The 19,656-nt window shown below is 38.7% G+C and overlaps 1 protein-coding gene and 1 long non-coding RNA gene across 4 annotated transcripts in view; one reads left to right on the forward strand and one right to left on the reverse strand.

Annotated features, from left to right (window-relative positions):
• Positions 1-13,620, reverse strand: part of ZNF608 (zinc finger protein 608) — a 106,599-nt gene extending 92,979 nt beyond the window's left edge. For 2 of the 3 annotated variants that reach the window (XM_073344838.2, XM_073344841.2), the window contains exons 1-2: positions 11,217-11,981; positions 9,271-10,331 (exon numbers count right to left, since the gene is read on the reverse strand). In XM_073344838.2, coding sequence (XP_073200939.1) covers positions 9,271-10,161 — 891 coding nt within the window. In that variant the 5' untranslated portion in view covers positions 10,162-10,331; positions 11,217-11,981. Of the gene's footprint in view, positions 1-9,270; positions 10,332-11,216; positions 11,982-13,388 lie in introns of those variants that run through there. The other variant, XM_073344840.2, reaches the window with a different exon arrangement.
• A 324-nt stretch (positions 13,621-13,944) lies between these two features.
• Positions 13,945-17,761, forward strand: LOC140911555 (uncharacterized). The gene is made up of 2 exons (XR_012159045.2): positions 13,945-14,319; positions 17,282-17,761. It is a non-coding gene; the product is annotated as an uncharacterized LOC140911555 (long non-coding RNA).
• Positions 17,762-19,656: the final 1,895 nt, after the last annotated feature.

Genomic DNA, 19,656 nt, shown 5'->3' on the forward strand with positions numbered 1-19,656 from the left:
ACTTTAACAAAACCTCTGAATTAAGTCAATGGCTAATGTGAAAGACTAACAGTGTGCAAAATTAAACTGTATAGTGTGAACAGAGGCCAGATGTGCATCAAGCTTTCCTGGGAAACTGAGCCTAAACTTGGGAGCTTTCTTTAATCAAAAGGATGAAAGGTGACTTCTAGGAGTTTACAAAAGTGTGACCAATTGGAGCTTAGTCTTCTATTGCTAATTGAAGCATAAAAAAGAGCCAGTTTCTTAGAACCAACTACAAACATCTATGTTTTATATTGCATTGCCACATGATAAAAACCAGAATCAAGCTAACTAGTAGAAAGTTGACTGGCAACCAAAGACCAAGCTATTATTTCAAACTGTCATGGGAAGGCTATAAAATTGCTACCAGCTCTCCTCAAGTTACCCTTCAATAAAAAGAAGCCATCAGGGAAATAAGAGAAAAGAAAACACATCAAAACCTTTAAAGTTCCTTTAAGTAAAATTATACTTCTGTGGCACAATGCCATCTGCTTCCTGGTTAACATAATAAGACAATACCACAACCTGAACATCAGCTTTTTAAAATTGCTAACCAAAATAAAAAATATGATCAATATACTTTCATCTGTTCTTTTAACAGCAAAAGCTGCATTCACATGGTCTGATTGGAATATGCCTAAAATGTCCATGTGGACACATATTTCTTATGTTACTAGTTGACAGTGAAGGTTCCCAGGAGGCTGAAAACGCAGTTGTCAAGCAGGGATAGTCCCTGTGAATAATATTCAGACATAAAAATGAGAAAAAAGTTAAATCAAAAATCAAGAACAATTTCAGTGTTCACAATAATTATTTTTTCCACACAACTGTCTGTAGCCATGAGCCAGAAAGGATTCCATGTAAAGGATTCAAAATTCACCTAAAGCACTGCTTTTTTTGTTTTGTAAATTTACTGGGAAAAATAACTTCAAATTTAAACAGACACTAGCTTTGTAGAGTCTCTGAAGACATTGTGTATGCGAAGTGCTGGAAAAGGTGACATCTTTCTTTTCAGGTTTAGTAGTATTTGCCTACCTAGATTAAATAAGAATACTAATATTATTAAACTTCTCTCACACTAAAGCATAATGTATTTTGAATCACAGTGTTGACCCAGGATTTTAGCACTTATAAGGGACACAGACACCAAGACTGTGCAGCCTGAAGTGTAAATCCAAGCAAAACAGACATCACAATTCACCACATGCGTCCATAAATTAACTGATCTATTCCCAAATGTATTTTAATCAAAATTCAACAGCCATAGGGAAAAAGTGCCAAACTTTCTCTTCCACAAACACAAAATAAAAAATACAAACAATTCAATTGTCAGTCACGCCATTCTGAATAGTTTTACAACCTTTCTTTCAAGTGTAAATGCTTTGTTCCAATTGCCAAGACCATTTACTGTGAATTAAAGAGAAACTGCACAACAGTGATTAGTGCAACCTCAGCTACAGCACAGTGCAGTTCTAGACTAGTCTTTATAGTTCAAGTAGCAATTCATTGCTTGCACTCAGCTGCTGATTTTTCATGGGTAAGATTGAAGAATACATCTGATTTAAAATTTGAATGCTTTTGATTCTAAACCCAGCTTCAGATGATTTACACTGGCATGTTCTGAAACTACCAATAGGACACATTCAGCAACTATTCTGTTCTAAATGTATTTTTCAATGTAGTGAAAATGGCTTAGAAGTTTGACAAGCCCTGAAAAAAGAACCTATGGCTTCTGTGATAAAAACCAGAGTAGCCATTTCTAAATTCTAAACAGCCATTTATACTGTGTATTCAGATAATCCTCTAAAAGTAATGAAGAAGAAACAAACACGAGTTTGCAATCCTCAGCTATACAGAAATATTCTCTGTTTTTCCTATCTGTGTATAAATACAATTTCTAAATTATGCTTATTATTTAAAAACCTTAACAATATAACAGTGCTGACCTGAGATTTCACTATAAATAGGCCAAATCCTCAAGTAGTGTAAGGGAATCAATAGAGCTAACTATCTATCTAAGGATCTAGCCTGATGTTCTAATTGAAGGGGGAAAGGCACAAATAAGAACTGGACAAGCTCATCAACCATTCACAGAAATGCAGTGATGTGTTGAGGATTCTGGCTAGCATAACTGTATGTTATGACATTATATATAATTATTGGGTAAAGCTTGTATTGTGCTCAATGAATTAAGTACAGAATAACCTGACACCCCCATCTGATAAATCTCTCTACAGACTTTGTCCAACAGGAATTATCCCAGCTAGAGGGCAAGAGATAATCTGAAGTACTACAAAAACTTGATTATAGTCATGAAGACTAATTGAGTACCATGGAACAAGTCAAGAAGATGCATCATTGCCTACTGCTTGAGTTATGCAAGGGAGTAAAACAGAGTAATAGAGACTATTCAATAACTGTATCTAGAGGGCAGGTAAATACTGTAGCTGTGAAAAAAGTCTAGCCTGCCTGTGGGACAGTGGAAACTCCTGCACATATACAGCATTGTCATTTCGGTCCGAGGACCTGAAGAAGAGCTCTGTTTAAACTCGAAAGCTTGTCTCCCTCACCAACAGAACTTGGTCCAATAAAAGATATTACCTCCCCCACTTTGTCTAACTCCTGCACGTTATTTTGCTCAAAACAGTCATTTGTCCACAGGTGAGCCTTGGTGGCTTGGGTAAGAGTCTGGTAGGAATCTTGAGTAAGGTCTGACAAGCACCAGGATAGTGCATGCTTAGATGCCATAGGCACCAGTAACACCACGCCAAACACAGTATGCAGGATGAAAAATTACACACAGGGCTTGAGTTGCAAAGAACATACATGCATGGTGTATCTAGGCATTACTTACATAATTTGCATCTTTTTAGCTGCACTCTGCCTAATTTCATATTTGACTGTAGCCTCTTATCTCCATATTTCTTTATAGTATTGACTCTAATCTTCTGATGTAGCTCTTCCTGGGTCAAAACCTACAACTTTTACTCACACATGTAGTCCCTACTTGTAGTCCTAGTCTCAGTGGCTTCAAGGGAAATAAAGGTTTCATGATAGAGCACTATATTTGGATCACTTCCATCCCTGCTCAAGCATGGGCACCAGAAAAATGATGGCTTTTCTCTCCTGATTTCCCATCTCTACTTCTCATAGGATTTTGCCAAGTGCTCCTGGATCACAGTGCATACTTTATCTCTCAACTCAATCTCCAACTGACTGAGGTTTCTGTGTAACAATTTAAAGAAGTATAGTATACATTCTGTGACCTGCCAACCTGCAGCATGCCCTCGTTTTGGTCTCAGAAACTGAAGCAAGTTGGAAGTGCACAGGAGATGCATTAGAACCAGCCAGGCACTGTAAACTTTCAAATAGAATAGATTTGCGTTTGCTTCACGGAACAGTGGAAGGTAAGTACCGTCTCACTGGAAATGGTGAGCAAGAGGCCTGCTCCTAGAGATAAGGAGCAGACCTATCCATCCTTGAGTGACATCAATCTCGCAGCTTTCTAATATGTACTATTAAGTTCCATCACCCCACAACACCTTTCAAGACTTTTCCTTTTTCATAGAGAAATGCAGTTTATACCAACCTAATAAACATATAGGTTTTACAAAACACAGAATAAATCCTGCTCCCATTGAAGTCAATGTAACTTTTTGCTTGAATAAAACAAGCAGCATTTGGCCTCATATCTACTTTTACAAATACAAATCACCAGGATAACACAGTCCAAATGCAGAACATAACGCTTAACATCCAAAAGACATGTTCAATTAATGGAAAGCAGGCCACAAATTCTCATATAGATGTCAATATTATACAGCCTAGAGCTGGCATCTTTTAAAAACTAGAGCACACACTTCTTAAAAAAAACACACAAGTTTTAGTATGCAAAGAAACTAGGAGTTTCAGATTATGATTTAAGTGCTTGTTGATAAAATAGCTTTCCAATTATCATGGCCCCCATAGGAAAAGCAGGAATGCATTATGTGTTAATGATCACAACCAGGGGTCCATGCTTTACCCTTTTGTCAGAACTATGGCAGATCCTCCCTGCAGCTTCACCATTAACATGTCTGTTTCCTGTCAGCCCACTCAGAGATAATGTCATTTATCTCAGGGCGGCACAAGACCAGTCATTAGCTTCAATAAAAGACCTCAAACAAAAGCCGGATGATGTTTTATCCGGGGCTCATAGTCTGCAGCCAAGAATCTTATTGCCTAACAGTTCAGAACTTAAAAGGTATCTTTAAAAAAATGTCCAGCTATCAACAATTTTAGGACACTTGTTTGAACAGCAAAGTCTCTCCATGGATATTTGTAGTTAATGGTTTTATCACATGCAATTTGGTAACTGATAGGAGCTCACTAAATTTACCCTTCGAAAGATTTTTCCCTCATTGGGGAAAATTGACAGAATAATTCAGGTTCTAGCTAAACAATAAGATCTTTGAAGAAATGGCCATCATTGTGTTTGCCTGCAGGAGCTGATTCAGTATAATAAATTCTTCAGTGACTGAACTTCTGGAAATGTCTTTAAATAAAAGTAGAACTGGTTAAAATATGCGTACAATCATGTGTTTTCACAGTCTTGCTTGTATTATTGCAATTCAGAAAGTTTCAAAAAAAAAGTTCCAGGTGAACTTTTTTAAGTAATTAAAGAAAAGCAGGAGTCAAAATATGAGTAAATCTCAGCTATTCAATTCTTGTCTTTATGTTGAAAACTAGGAACAGATGGTACTTTCCATGTTACTTGACTCTGGTTATTGAACACCTTTGTGGTTATGGGAGAATTTTGGTTAGCACTTTTAACATACATTTCATTTATTGGACTATAAAATGCTACTTTGGAAAAACAAGTCTTTATATAACTCTAATTAAAACAATCTTGCAGTGAAACCATTTAACGTCGAGAACATGCTTAACCTCATGACATCTGGACAATCAATCCTTTCCTTTTTAATGGGTATTTATGAAGTTATTAAAATTGTAAAATTACCGATGTTCTAAGTGAAATATAATTTGCCTGACGTTCAGAATAACCTCATCACCTTCAATACTTTGTGATATAAACATTCTAGACCACCGTCAATTGTTTTAATGCTACTTTAGCTTTGCACAGGAATTCAATAGCAAAGCTGGTCATACATATTCTCAGAGGTCAGCAAGTTCACATAGAAAGCTTTCCTCAGCCAAAGGGCAACACCTCTTCACCCAGCTCAGAAAGCTCTGTCACACTACTAGACAGCACTACAGCACATTAGGACCTTGAGCTGTGCTTATTGTTAGACACCCATAGTTATCAATGATTTTAACAGCTAAATCCCTTATGTAGCTTTCAAAACAGTTTGCTATCAAACAACAATGGACTTTGTTCTTTAATTACAGCAAGTGACCTTTTTGCCCTTTTATTTCACAGTGAATAAACTACACCCAAGAAGTAGTGTTTGTAAGGCGCAAAATATATGGAAAGCATATCTCTATAAACTCATTAATCAGAACATGTTCTTCAGTGATTTACAAGAATTCCCTGATTAAGTGTAAAAACAACAGCTATACAAGAAGAATAAAATAAATGATGCCAGTCACATGTGAGTTAATTCACTGAAGACAACTTTCAGATGTGAAATGCCGTCTTAATGAAAGTCAATAAACCAATACAGGAGAAATAAATTCCATTCTGGAATATTACCAGATTTATTAATTTTAAAGATGGAACACAGCTAGACTTTATATATATGTATATAAAAAACTGTTGATATAGACTTTCTGTATTTCTTCCCCCCTCCCTAAACAAACAAGGTTTTCATAGCATATGCTTAGTATTCCTATTTTTAGGGTCTGTTGTGAGCCCCCACACACAATAAACAAAATCTAGGACATACTACTACTTATAATCTGAACATTTCTCAGTGTAAGAGCAATTAAAATTACAAAAGTGTAACATGGGTGAAGAGTATATGTTGACCAATATTTACTGAGTAATTGTCCTTAAAAAAAACCTAAAGGGTGGAGAAAGGGGACAGGTTTTAACACCAAAAATCTTAGGAGTGGTTAGCCTACCTGTCAAATCTACCTATTCAGACATGGCACTGGTGTCTTAACCACAAAATGAGCTTCATGAATATAGCTCAAACATTTTAGAATTATAGCATACTTTGACTTTATCCACGTATTAGGGGAGTGGTGACTTTTACAAAATACTTGTGGTTTTTGCATAAAAGAGCCAGCAGAACACAGTCATTGATTTAATTAGACTTCATGAAATCCAATTTATCATGTTTTACATGACTTTCTGCAGTAAGGAAACAGAACAAACAGACCAAAAATAGACATTTGAGCATACTGTGAAAATTAAACAGTGACTGCAACTCTTGGGAATCTACTCCAAGCTTTTAACAAAGAGTAAACAAACAATAAAATATCCTCCAATACCACACAAAGAAACTCAGGTTTAAAATTTGTGGGCATTAACTAATTTGTATCTAACAAGATATTATTCAAATTTACGAGACAACTCATTCATAAAAGATTAAAACAACTGGAAATTGATTTTAACAGCCAGGCTTGAAAATTATATAGTCATCTACGGTCACAACAGTGCTTTTTGGTCATGTCACATCTATAGATACACGTGTGTATAGCCAAAGCGGGAAAAAAAAAAGATTCAATCTTAAATCCCTAAAATAATTCTCTTGAATGATTTGTAAGTCTTTTTTAAAACTGAAGTTTCATTGATCGCATTACAGGCTGGATCTAAAATTGCAACCAAAGTCTGCAGTGAGTTCTACTTTCATATGCCAAGTAGGAGACGTTCTTTAAAGAAAATTGCTCTCTGGAGTGAAACACTAAGGGATGTTGTTTAAAACAGTAAGCCAGCACACCAGCGTGATAGACAATGGCCAGCACTGCAGGACTCTAACGTGTGAAGCCTATATTAAAGTCACTGTGTGCCAACAGCAGTGGGTGTTAGTGGAATTGCAAGCTCTGAGAATTCTATAAAGCCAAGAGCTGGAAAATAAGGTGTACCTTTGGCTCAAAACTACTCCTAACATGTTTGTTCTTAATTTACCTATTATCCCATTTACATTACACTGACTGAAAATTACTTGTATGTATATGAATTCATTCTTCATACAATTTCCTGTGTGACTAGAGTGAAAAGAACACAAAAACTGAGAAACCACACTACTCTCTAATCTCTGTTGCCATGACAGCAAGCCTTTGAGATACTGAAATGTTCAGATTGCCAGCTAAACAAAATTGTTGAATGTGAACATTTGGCTGAAAGATTAAAAGGCTAAGGGGGTTGCAAAAGGGCAGTACCTCCCACATTCCAGGCAGCCACTGAATCCAATCAAATGGCTCTGACTCTTTAACCAGAACCATTGTGAAGACTGGATTAGGGCAATTTATCTAGATAGTTAAAGCAGATTAGAGAACTGCAATTTGAAGACTACTGGTAACAAAAGTAAATGTCTACTGTATGTACTAAATTAGGAAAAAGACCATGGGATTTTAGGACACCTTTCTGAGTGACAGCAGACCTTTAGTAAATCAGAGTGCAAGTTTACACCTGTGAATTAATTAAAGCAACCTAGTTTCTCTCATCTGTATTTAGAAAAATCAAACAGATCATTCAAATTGACCTGTAGATATATTATCCTAAAAGTGGCAAAATACCTACAAATGTGAAATTCAAATTTTCTCCTCATACAAGACATTTGAATCTATCTTTACATTTTCTTAACATATTTAATGTCACAACCCCCAAAATCTAATCCTATCAATAGCCCAAGAGTTTGTTGAAACGTTACACAATCTTAAACATCAGCAATGACACACAAAAAGAGGCTCATAATATGTTGTAAATAGCATAAATTTTCCCAAGGATTTCAATCCAGCTGGACTCTGGTAAACAACTCTGTACACTTAACACTAGCCAGAAAGTTTTCCCATCACTTAGAAGTTAGTCAGGGAAGTTGTAAAAGCAGGTAATTTAAGAACAATTCCAGACAATCATGCCACAAATTAATACCCTTAAGGTTTTGGGTTTTTTGCGGGGGCGGGGGAGGGGTGAGGAGAAGGTGTCTTTGTTTAACCAAACCTGTAGAATTCATTTGACTCTTAATCATGGGCCAACAATAGCCCCCTAGATCCTAGAGAAGAAACCTTCTGCCCTCTGGATAGAACAATTGCTGCTGACACTAGAACCTGCCTGAATGAGCAATAACAATAGCCAAGAAAACCAGCTCTCTCCCCGCCCTCCCTTAACAATACAAGGCCATTTATTCTTACAGAGAGCATCCTTTATGCATTAACACAGAAAGGAAAACACACACATACCACTTGATTTCTTTCACACATTTCAACCACTCAGCAAACAAGAAGTTCACAGCCAAGAACCTATAGGGCTCAGATAAGAAAGACTGCCCTGACAGGAGAAAACTGTTCCCCCACATTTGAGAGAAAGATATTTTGTACATATATCAGAGTACAAGGTGCGGTGCACTCCCCTCCCCCAACTCCCTTCCTCCAGGCTGATTATTACAGGCACTGAGTGTCTTCTGGCTCAGTGCTCCCCTTTCCCCACGCCAGCTTCCGAGGCCTCTTGGCTGTTGTAAACACAAGAGCCCCCCAATACCAAAAAGACCCCAGACTAGGGTGGATGAAAGAGCCAAAGTATCTGCAGATGCATCTCTCCTCCCTATCACAATCTAAACTCCAAAGAGAAGAGTGGGAAGAAAGGATGTGAATTTCCTTTCCACCTTGGCAGAAGGAACATCCGCTTTTATACTAGAGTGCACAATAAAAAGGATAGTAAACAAAACCCAGGCAGGTAGGTCTGAGCCACACACACACAAACCAGCCTCCGGTCTGCAAACACGTGTCCTCGGGGGTTGCAAACATCACTTCGGAATGTTATTAGTGTAACAGCCCCATCAGGGAGGGTCACTTCGAATTCTCCTTTAAAATAAACACAAGGAGGAGACACAACAACAGGACACACACGTTTGGCCACATTTGGGAAGATACTGGGGATGTGGAGAGGGGGAAAGAGAAATTAAAGACAGGACGAAAATAAGACTCCACCGTAGCATTTTCTGTCCGGGAGTGGGGTTTGTACACACAGATTATATGTATATCACAAACGCATAACATCAATAACAGGAGCGAGGAACACAGCTGCGGGAAGTTTGTAATAGACACAGGGGGGGAGATAGCCAGGGAAAGAAGAGCTTGTCCTACCTTTTCTGTTTTCAATTTCTTGATTCGCCTGTGGTTCTCCTCCTCCTCCTCTTCCTTCTTTACCAAAATAGAGTTCCCCATTAACCCTGAATCCGGGGCGCTTTTGCTCACCTCCCCCACCGTGGAGGAGCCGCAGTGGAAGGGGCTGTTGCTCCCACCACAGCCTCCCTTGGCCCCGAAGCCATACAGGTGCCCAGAGGGAGCTTGACTGCTGCCACCCCCACCGTTGGGGTGGCCCTGCTGCAGGTCATGCTGCTTGTCCTTCCTGGATTTCCCCGCATCCTTATCCCGCTTGGAGCCTCTGCTGCCCTGGCTTTTACCTGGTTTCTCCTCTTTGTTTTTCCCGCAAGAGGCAATAGAGTTGTTGTTGCTGGTGTTGTTGTTATTGCCGTTTGGGTTGCTGCTCACACTTTGACCCAGTGCTGAATTCATGCCAGTTGCCTCTCCAGGGCGCCCTTGGACTTCCTGCCTCTTGCCAGCACTGCTGATCTCAGGAATCCCATACAAGGCAGCAGAAGGCAGAGATTTATTAGCATCCTTAGAAGTTTTACTCCTTTTCACTTTTGATTTGCTAGTCTCTTTGTGAGAGGAATTCCCCTGGGGGGCAGGGGGCTGAACAGAAGCAAATTTTAGGCCATCAGCTAAGGCTGAGGTAGCATTAGCCCCACTGGAAGCCAGACCCCCACAATCCTTGGAGCTGGTGCTGCTGCTGCTGCTGGTGGTGGTATTAGTGGAATTATTCATCTCAAATTTCTGTCTGTCCTTCTCCAAATCGGCGTCCAAATCGATTATTAAATTTCCAACACCGATTTCCCAATCATCGCCACTGTCATAAGTATCAACCGCGTTTGGATCCACACCTTTGCCTGCAGTGGAAGTGTTCACTGACATCCTGAAGATGAGATCTCTAGAATAAAAATCCGATGAACTTTCCTTTGGAGATGAGGGGACATTCGTTTATCTCCGTTGGGCTTTTCTTTTTAAATTATTATTTAACTCTTCTTATCTTCCTCCCCCTGGTATGTCTAGGTTTATACCCTGAAGTCCAGGTCCACCTTTTCCTGTGAGGAGGGGAAAAGTCGAATATTTCTTGTCTGGATATTACCAGAATATAATACGATTAATATAGGGGGCAAAGGAGAGGGGGAGCAAGATCATTCAATGTTTCCACGTTTAATTTTGTTTTAAAAGTTGTTAAATAGGAGGCAATTGCTTGTGATTATTTTATAGTGAACAGCTTGAATCTAGTTGTACCCCAACATCCATAATCACTCTTAAAATAGTCATCTATAAAAAAAAAACCCCCACCCTAACTACATGATTTAAATGCACAAAGTCAGGGACATAGGGAGTTAGGGCTGGTGACTAGCTGTTGGAGCACATGTGTAATATAAGCTCCTGGACCACCACTTAGACACAAAAGCCAGAAAGGAAGGACACAGCTTCAGCCCTCACTGCATTCCTTGGATTTTGTGGCTTTATACAAGACCCTGGAAGTTTTGTGACTTTTCTATACTATTTTTTACCCCAATTTTACTTAACCTTGGGGAGGTGGGGGGCATGAAGCCTGTTTTTCATTAACACAAGATAGTTTCCATTAAAAAAAATCAACAACCTATACTTTAAATGGTACATTTACTTGAGAAATATCCATCTTCATGGGTAAAAGTGTCTTTTCTTCTTAAAATATACCCAAGATAATTCTAAAATCAGTTTTAATGCACTCCTAGGTTACACAATTGCTCACTCTGTTAAATATAGTATTACTGACTGTACAGGAAACTGATTAAGACGTACACTTTAAGTGATCTGCACCAAGGTGGCCTCAATGACCGCAAATGAGTGTGTGTTTGACAAAGCTTAGTTAAAACGATTTTTAAAGGGATCTCTATCCCTTTTACAGTTGACTGTCTCAATATTTATACATATATAGGCATATTGCTTACCTTTAATCCTTTATCATTTTTAATTAAGCCAGCAAATCAAAATGCTGTCCCCACTCGACTCAGCAACAACTCTGTGCCTCATTTTACTTAAAGAGCAAAGTGATCAAGAAGTAGAAAACAAAATAACATCTCAGCCAGTATAATCGCTCAAAAAGATATCTCCCCCCATTTTGGCATACGGATCAGGAGTCCTTTTATTTGTGTTGGTTTTCCTCCTTTCTTAAAAATGTTGTTCCTCAACTTTACAAGCTGGAAGATAATATTTCACATTCAGAACAGGAGCATCAAGGACCAGGGTTTTTTGTTTGTTTGTTTTTTCTTAACAGGCACCGAGATATAATAATAACAATTTTAAAATGTTTTCCAACTTCACATTCCGTCTTCAACTCCAGACTTCAGAGCCATCCTGATCAGTAAGTAATGATCCCATGAAACAAACCTACAGGCGTCCGGTTGTTACAAGACAGAATGTGCTAACATCAGGATAAATTAGTGAAAGGGAGGAAGGAAAAAAAGAAGAAAGGACTGAAAATCTGGGCTGGATTCCGCCTGTTAGTCGGGAAGTGGCATTTTTTCCGCCGGTCCTGACAGATCTGATTTCTTGAACTAACTTAAGGAAGGGGGGAGGATGAGGAGGGGAAGGGGGGGGCGGAGAAGAGGGAGGGGGAAATCAGTGTTCTGATAAACCAGTTATCAGAACATTTCGTGGGAGTGGAGGAAAGAGTGTGTTTTTAAATTAAGTAAATCTTCCCAAGGGTATGATCCGGGGATTCCCCCCCCCTTTTTTTTCTCTTTTGTATATTGTAAAAAAAAAAAAAAAATAGCATCCAAACTACCCGGGGGAGCGGGGGAAATCTGGGAGCTCAGGCTAATCAGTCATGTTGCAAGTAATTCAGTAATTAGAGACCAAAGAGATAAAATAGACTTTGGGTTTTTGCAGGACACATTTTTTCCTTATCGTTTCAGCAAATGTTGCATCGTCTTTTTATTTATTACCCCTCATGACTTCCTCCCCTTTTGCCTTTAAGTCAGATAGTCTCGGAGCTTGGCTTAGTATTTTTAATTAGCTGGCGTTTGGAAGCTAAAAGCTGTAATGAATTGTTGATGGATTGGAAAGGAGAGCTGGTTTGCTGGAAATGTTAGGGCAGGAGGGGGGAAGGGCGAGTTACCAACAACCAACCATCTAAAAGGAGAGATTTTGTTACAGTTCAAGCCTTTCTCATCACGTGACGATCAAGGGCTCAATTGGTTGTCGTGAGAACAAAAATGGGTGACAAGCGTATCAAGAAAATACTGATCTGGTCTTTAGGGGGAAAAAAAACTTAAGGTCTGTTTCTCTCCCTCCCCCTTCTGCTGCTGGCACAGCTACAAGTTATGAATGTGAAACATTTCTCTCTGCGAACTGGGTCTCTGAAGTTAGGAATGAGTAAAATGTACTGAACACCATGGCAAAGCATATGTTTTAGAGAAACACCTTATAAAATCTTTCTTCGAGTTATCTGCAATTTGTAGTAGTTTAGAGACACGGGATGGGGAGGTTATTTCAAGGTTTTAATATCTTCGTATATAAAACATGACTAAACATTTGATAGCTTCCAAGTTAGTCTCCATTCTAAACCCTGGGTAGATTCTGGTTGGGGGATGGCTGGCTTTGGGGGGGTGGGGGTGAAAAACGCTCACTGCACCACAACGTATGGGCGTCACTATCCCCTAATTTAGCATTACATTATTGGTATTAACATGTGACAGAAGAAGAAAAAAAACCTCCTGCTCCACTACGCTATTTTGTACCCCTAAGGTCCTATTAACAAGTTGCTTGCTCATTTTTAGGGGGGATTGAGTGGAGAGAGAGAAAAAATATGCTGGCAGGCTTGTAGTTGTGTCACTTTGATTTTCCCCTCTTGGTTAGTTTAAAAAAAAAACCAAAAAGGTAAAAACGCCCCCCTCCCCCCGCCGAGTGCACCGTCAAGTATGATTTGTGTGAGAAGCTACAATGCTTTCACCCTCCTCACCTTCATATCCCTTAGATAACTCAGCCTACTCGTGGTTTTTTGTTGTTTTAAAACACAAATAACTAGTTCCTTATTTCAATGCACAAAACTCATAATACTCCCCTTCGCATGAAAAAAATCCCCTCTAAGTGCTAGAGACACACCACGCAACCGTACTTACGATCTGTATTGGATCGAGTTGACCTTTTCCTTCTAACTGCATTGAGTGTGTTTTTGTTGCAGCCGCTTTTTATTTTTGGAAAAAAAATCTAATTTCTTCAACAGATTTATTGTGTTTGGAAGAAAAGAGCACCCGATTTCATGAACCTTCTTTTTTAAAACAAAATTAAAAAAAATAAAAATCCCCCTACACACATATACACACATACACACTACACAACAAACTGGCTTTACTGCAATAGTGAGCTGCAGAAATCAGAACTGGAGAAGGGAGAGTGTGAAGCAAGCACAGACTCTGTACCTGAAAGGGACTTTTCTTTGTTCCCAATGCCCTTTCCCATCTGCCCAATCAGAGACCAGCTTTTATGAAACCGGGCTCTCCGATTGGCTAGCTGCTCCTCTCGGCTGCTGAAGGGGGTGAAAGGGAAAAACACACACACACGCATACATACATAGAAGCCTTGTATTTTGCAATCCTCAAACTACATTTAGTGCTACAGCAGGCAGCCTCCTGCTGCAGCAAGATACAAATCATGTTTCCCATTTCAATTACAGCATTATCCTATATAACATTTTATGTCAAGACAACCAAATAGGGAGGCGAGCAGCCCAGCCAAGCCTCACACAGTGGGAGGAGGACTTCCTCATTTTCTTTTTAATTTAATTTCAAGGCAGTTTTCAAAGCAATGATGGATGATTTTTCTGTTTCAAAGAGGCAAATTAAAATCTCACTCTCCGTTTTTAAATGCCCCCTCATTCAGAATTGCAACAGTTTGACACGAAACCGAGAGAGAGAGGCTGTTACCTGAGTGCGATCATTTTCATGTTTAGTGAAGGAGAAAAGCAAACAATGTCTTAAGAAGGGGAGGCTCAGCAAAGAACAGAACTGGATTCCATTCCTCCCCCACCCCAGCGTTAGAGAGACACTCAAGGTACTGCAGCGTGTTCGGTTTGTCCTTATTCCTCAGCCTAACGCTTGTCCCTTCCTCAGAGTTTATTTCATGTTCATTTTTACAATAGGACTTACAGGAGACAGTGCGGTTTCTCTGTTGTTGAAAAAACACGTAACCCTTTTGTTTCCAGTTTCCTCATTTACTGCTGCAAGCACTGAACTGTGAATGCAAGCGACCATATAACTACCACGTGAACAACACCCTTTCACAAGAATCAGTAACACAAATCTTTTCTAGCAGGCTTTGTCTTGCGTCAAAAAAGGGGGAAAAAATCTTAATCAGTTCTTTTGTTTAGCCTTAGATCCAAATGCTCTTTAAAATGCATTTGAATTGATTAAAAAATGTGAGTACGTTCCTTATGCAGCTTAAATTGATCAGTTTGCCAGGCACAACCCCTCCCCCACGCACTCTGCAGAGAACAATTTCTACATTGAAGGGACCCAACAAACATGAATGTCTTGTCGAGAATTGAATTAACTGTAGGACGAAAGGCTGATAACCCAGATAATGTGTCTCTGCGGTCACATATCATGAGGTTGATGGGGTCTAGCATGAAAATAATAGTTTGTATGGGTAATTTAATATTAAAGTCTATTAACTACCCTGGAGTCTGGCTAACTGTGCGCTTTTATTTTTCATTTATGTCTCATTTCAAATCCTCTGTGTGTGTATTTGTGTGTGTAAAGTATCTCACTCTGAAAATCAATATTGGACTTTTCTTATCTTTGAATAGCTAATTGAAAATTTTGTCCAAATCATAGTTTCCGGGAAGAAGTTAAAGCACGACATTTGTAAAACTGCTTACAGATGACAATGTGACAAGATACGCTTTTGGATTTTGTCCAACTGAGCAAATTATGTGCATTAGTGCTTATACGGTCGACACTTAACATCAAAATGATGTTTAGTAGAGTATTTTCGGATGAGTAAACATTTTAGATCCTTCTCATTTCAGAAGTAACAGTTAAAGAAACATTTGGTTGAATAAAAATCACTTCTGATTTAGTTGTCTTACCAAAACACTAGACAGCCTCTGTCTGTTCTTTAAAACCAAACTGGAGTTGATGCTGCAATAAACAACATTTTCCATTCTTCTCTGTGGCGAGTGCATACTTCTTTCCCCTCTGGCCGCATAGTGAATCACAACACGTCTGAATTATTGCTAATGTATCATATAACTGAGATCGTCTTTAAACGTAATGAAAACTATATTTTAATGACCGTAAACTACAATAATGGGTCGCGTCTCCTGTTCTCCTTTCCCCAGCTATACTGAAATTTGTTGAGAGTAAAGAGTACACATCACGCCATATGTTGTTTGGATAGTTGCATGGAAGGAACGATGTATGCTCCTCTTCCTTTTCTTTTAAAAGATATCACCTTTTGGAGCTGCTAGAGAAGGGTCTAATTCGCTCAGATAAAGTAATTGCCAAGAAGGCCCTTGATGACATTAAACATTTGAAATTGTTTTAAAAAAATACCAGTTTGCGTACACTATAAGTAGGAAAAGGCATTTAACGATAGTGTCAAAGAATCAGTGGAGAATACTTCTTAGGGGTGGGTGAGAAGGGGGATTCTTGAGCATGGTTGTTATGTAAGCAGGGTTTGCTGTGTGGACTCTTACACAGGCAATCTCACAATACACAACACTATGCCAACAAAGTAAGTGCTTGCAAAGTGCCTACTTCCAAAGCAGCAGTGCAATGCAAATCAGTGTAAACACTGAAGAATACACGGCTACTCCTGCCTTCTATGTTCTTTAAATTGCTATGCACATCATAACTGGTATGGATACTGTGACATGGTTGTGAAAAGAGTGTGAAATGAAACTATTTTAATGATTTAACTTTGTGCTAGTGAAGCTTTTAAAATCACCGACATCGAGGCTACTCCCCCCTCCCCCACTACTTAAGGCAGATCATTGTTGCTGGGTTTTTTACAATATGTGTTTTACAGATTTAGGTAATAGCCCTGATTTTTCAAAATCGACCTCTGTTTAGACACGTTTCACTTTGGGCTGTTTCTTGTCTGCAAAATTACAGTCATTTGCACGTTATTATTGCAGTGAGTAGGAGACAGATTGTATTTAGCATTGGGTGGGGGAAGGGTTATTATGGGACGTGATCTGCTACCGTCAGCACATAATTTCATCCTGAAGAAAATTGCTTCTGAATGGCTGGTCTGTTAGGTAGCCAAGGAATGGTCACTGGGAAAGATTGCAAAAATGCGCCCACTGCTTTATCTGAATTAGTCAACCTTTCTAAATTTTTTGAAAGGACGGCCTATTGAACAGATGTTTGTGCAACTGAAGCGGGCATTATGTAGATGAAATAGCGTCACCTTACCCCGCAGTTCATATAACTCGTGGGGGGGGGGGCGGCGGACGGACCCCAATACATATAGCTACATGTTTTGTGTCGTTTATTGACTGATTATTAAGAAGCTTTTTCGAAAGGAACGATTACAGCGAGCCCATTGCCAGGGGCTGCTGTATCTTCAGCGCTCACACGTCATGGTGAGTGGTTGCAGAAAGATTTCTCACAAGAACTCCTTTGTGAAGGGGAAAATGTCCTTCATCCTAAAAGAATGAATGAGCATCCAGAGGCTTTTCCACCTTCATTAATTTCTGCCTGCTCTCCGAACTGAATTACAATTTTGGATTCGTGCACATTTTAAAAGACCCGCACAAGGCCAATAAACTTGTGATGTTTGTCAGAAATAGCACAATCTTGTTTAATTAAAGCAATTGTAGACTGTTATGAATCTTGAAGAAAACCTCACTCTATTTAACTAGCCAGGCATGTGCATCAAATTTGCTAAGCAAATTTACCAGCAAAAATCTATTTTTAGCAAAAAGAATGATAGGCTATTATATGAAACCCTTTGGCTGTTTGAAACCTATTTCTTGTGAACAAATGTTTCCTTTTTCCCCAAAAAACAGCTTTTTAAGAAGATGAATTGGTACCGAGAATATTTAACAAGCAACAGAAAGTTGTGTTGCCTATCTTCTCAGCAAAGCTCCTCTTTTTCTTTCCTTTAAAGGCTGAAGTGAGCCTGGAGTCCGGCAGCCAATCATCATTATGGAAATATGCTTTTAAGCCTTCTCATTGGCTGATACACAGGCCAGTATATTCAGTTAGCAGCAATACAGCAGAGTCTGCACACCGACCTCGGCCTGGTTTATGCCTTTTGTGGAGGAGAGAGTCAGGTCATCTTATTTTTCACATTCCCTGCTCCACAAAGCATTCTTTGTAAACAAGCAGTTAACCATGGAGAAACATATTAGCTGTGTGCAAATATATTCCCACTGGGAAGATGTTCATGGTTTTGTTAACACTAGTCCCTCTGACATGTCTGATTTTAAAATAATTGTATTTTTAAAAAGTATTGTTTAAATGTTTGAATAAAATCTTAATTTTCAGCTGGGTTTTTATTGTCTTATTTTATTGTTTAAAAATAAGAGAGTCCCTGACTGTTGCTCTTTGTTTCTGATTTGTAAAAGGACTGTGCGGGATTTTTTTTAACTAAGGGAGCTGAGAGGTGTATATGGGAGCTGAGAGGTGACAGTATTGATTCTAAAAGTACCATAGCAGCAGTAACTAAACCAGCATTTCTTCTTTTAACCTAGCATCCAAAAGGAGACAATATCTAGTTTTCTATTAATTATTTTACTCGATGAATTAAGTAAAAGTAGAATGAAATGTTGTTGTTGTATATAGCACCTTTTATATACAAAGCACACCACAGTACTTTTGAAAGCAATACATTAGATACTTGTGGGGCAATGATTGTATAGACAAATAGAGTTAGCCATTATACACTTAGCAAATAGTTCATAAACAGACTTACACAGAGTGTATTTTACTGAAAGAGAATATTAGTGAGGTTATCCCCTATTCCTTTAGAACAGTCTTTAAATTTCACCTGAATAATCACAAGGTACCTCAATTTAATGTTTACTCTGAAAGTCAATCTCTCTAATTGTGCGGGATGCAGGTAGGTATTGCTGTGCATTGTATATGACCACAAGTCACCTCAATGGTGTTTAGAGAAGGGCAACAAAAATTATCAGGGGCTATGCATCTGTGTTAGACAAGAGTACAGTTAAGAGTCAGGGGCTGAAAATAATAGAGAAAAATTCAGCTGAAGACCAGGAAAAGAATCCTGCCAGTGAGATGTATTAATCTATGGAATAATATCTCAAAGGAAGTTGTTAAATCCCATTGCTTGAGACTTTAAAACTAGGTTGGACAAAACACTAGACAAATATACTGTAGGGAGCAATCCCATGCTGGCAATGAAATGGACTGAATGATCGAATAAGTCTCTCATTTCTAACTTCTGTGATTCTATGAAATCCTGCAGTAGAATTTGAGCTACTGACCTTTTGACCCAGACATGAGTGACCCAGCGGTATAGATACTCCTTTTTTCAAATAATTTCAAAACTATAGTACTTAGTGTATTGTGTAAGTATTCAGCTAATTTTAAGAATACGTTCTATTTATAAGTAGATTGTGCATGATAAATAAAAATTTTAAAATATACATTACTTTTCTTATAGATCTAACATATTATGTATGCAATTGTTGTATAGCGTCTTTCATACAAAACATCACAATGCTTCATAGTGAATTAAAGTCTGTAATACATATGATGTATGAAGGTACAATATTTTATACAGGTAGTAGTCATAGTTATTATAGTGCTAAGGTGAAGGAGCATACAAAGGCCAATGACTGAGTGCCACACTTTAGATTTTCAGGGAGAACAAATGAGCATGGGGAAATGAAACTAAGGCTTAAGGAATAGGATTAGATTGTTTTATTAGAGGGAAGGCTAGAAGTCATAGGCCAGGGAAAGAGGAGATGAGTCTTGAATTGGAATTTGCAGAGTGGTGGTCAATTAGGCATAGGGAGTCTATACTAGAAAATGAGGGAGAGAGGGATGTGTTGTGCAATGTGAAAAGAGGGCAGACAGAAATCTGACACTGAGTGAACAGAAGGAATGGGACAGGCAATGGAAAGAAATACAATCAGATAGTACATATTCGGAATAAGATCACGGTGACTAGGAGGCAGAGTGTCTACTAAAATTTGAAATGAAGAGTGATTTGGTGAAAGTTTCTGAGTATGAGGGTAATAGGTTCCTACCACTGAATAGGCAGGACAAGACAAGCTGCTACATTTTAGACAGAACAAAATTTGGAGAGTTGTAACACTGGAATTTCAGCAAAGAAGGTATCAGAATGTGTTTGGAAAGTAACAACTGGCATCCTGACAAGCCTCATAAGTGGAGGGTGAGAGACACAGGGACA

Source organism: Lepidochelys kempii, chromosome 5 (assembly GCF_965140285.1).
Source record: "Lepidochelys kempii isolate rLepKem1 chromosome 5, rLepKem1.hap1, whole genome shotgun sequence".
NCBI lineage: Eukaryota > Metazoa > Chordata > Testudines > Cheloniidae > Lepidochelys > Lepidochelys kempii.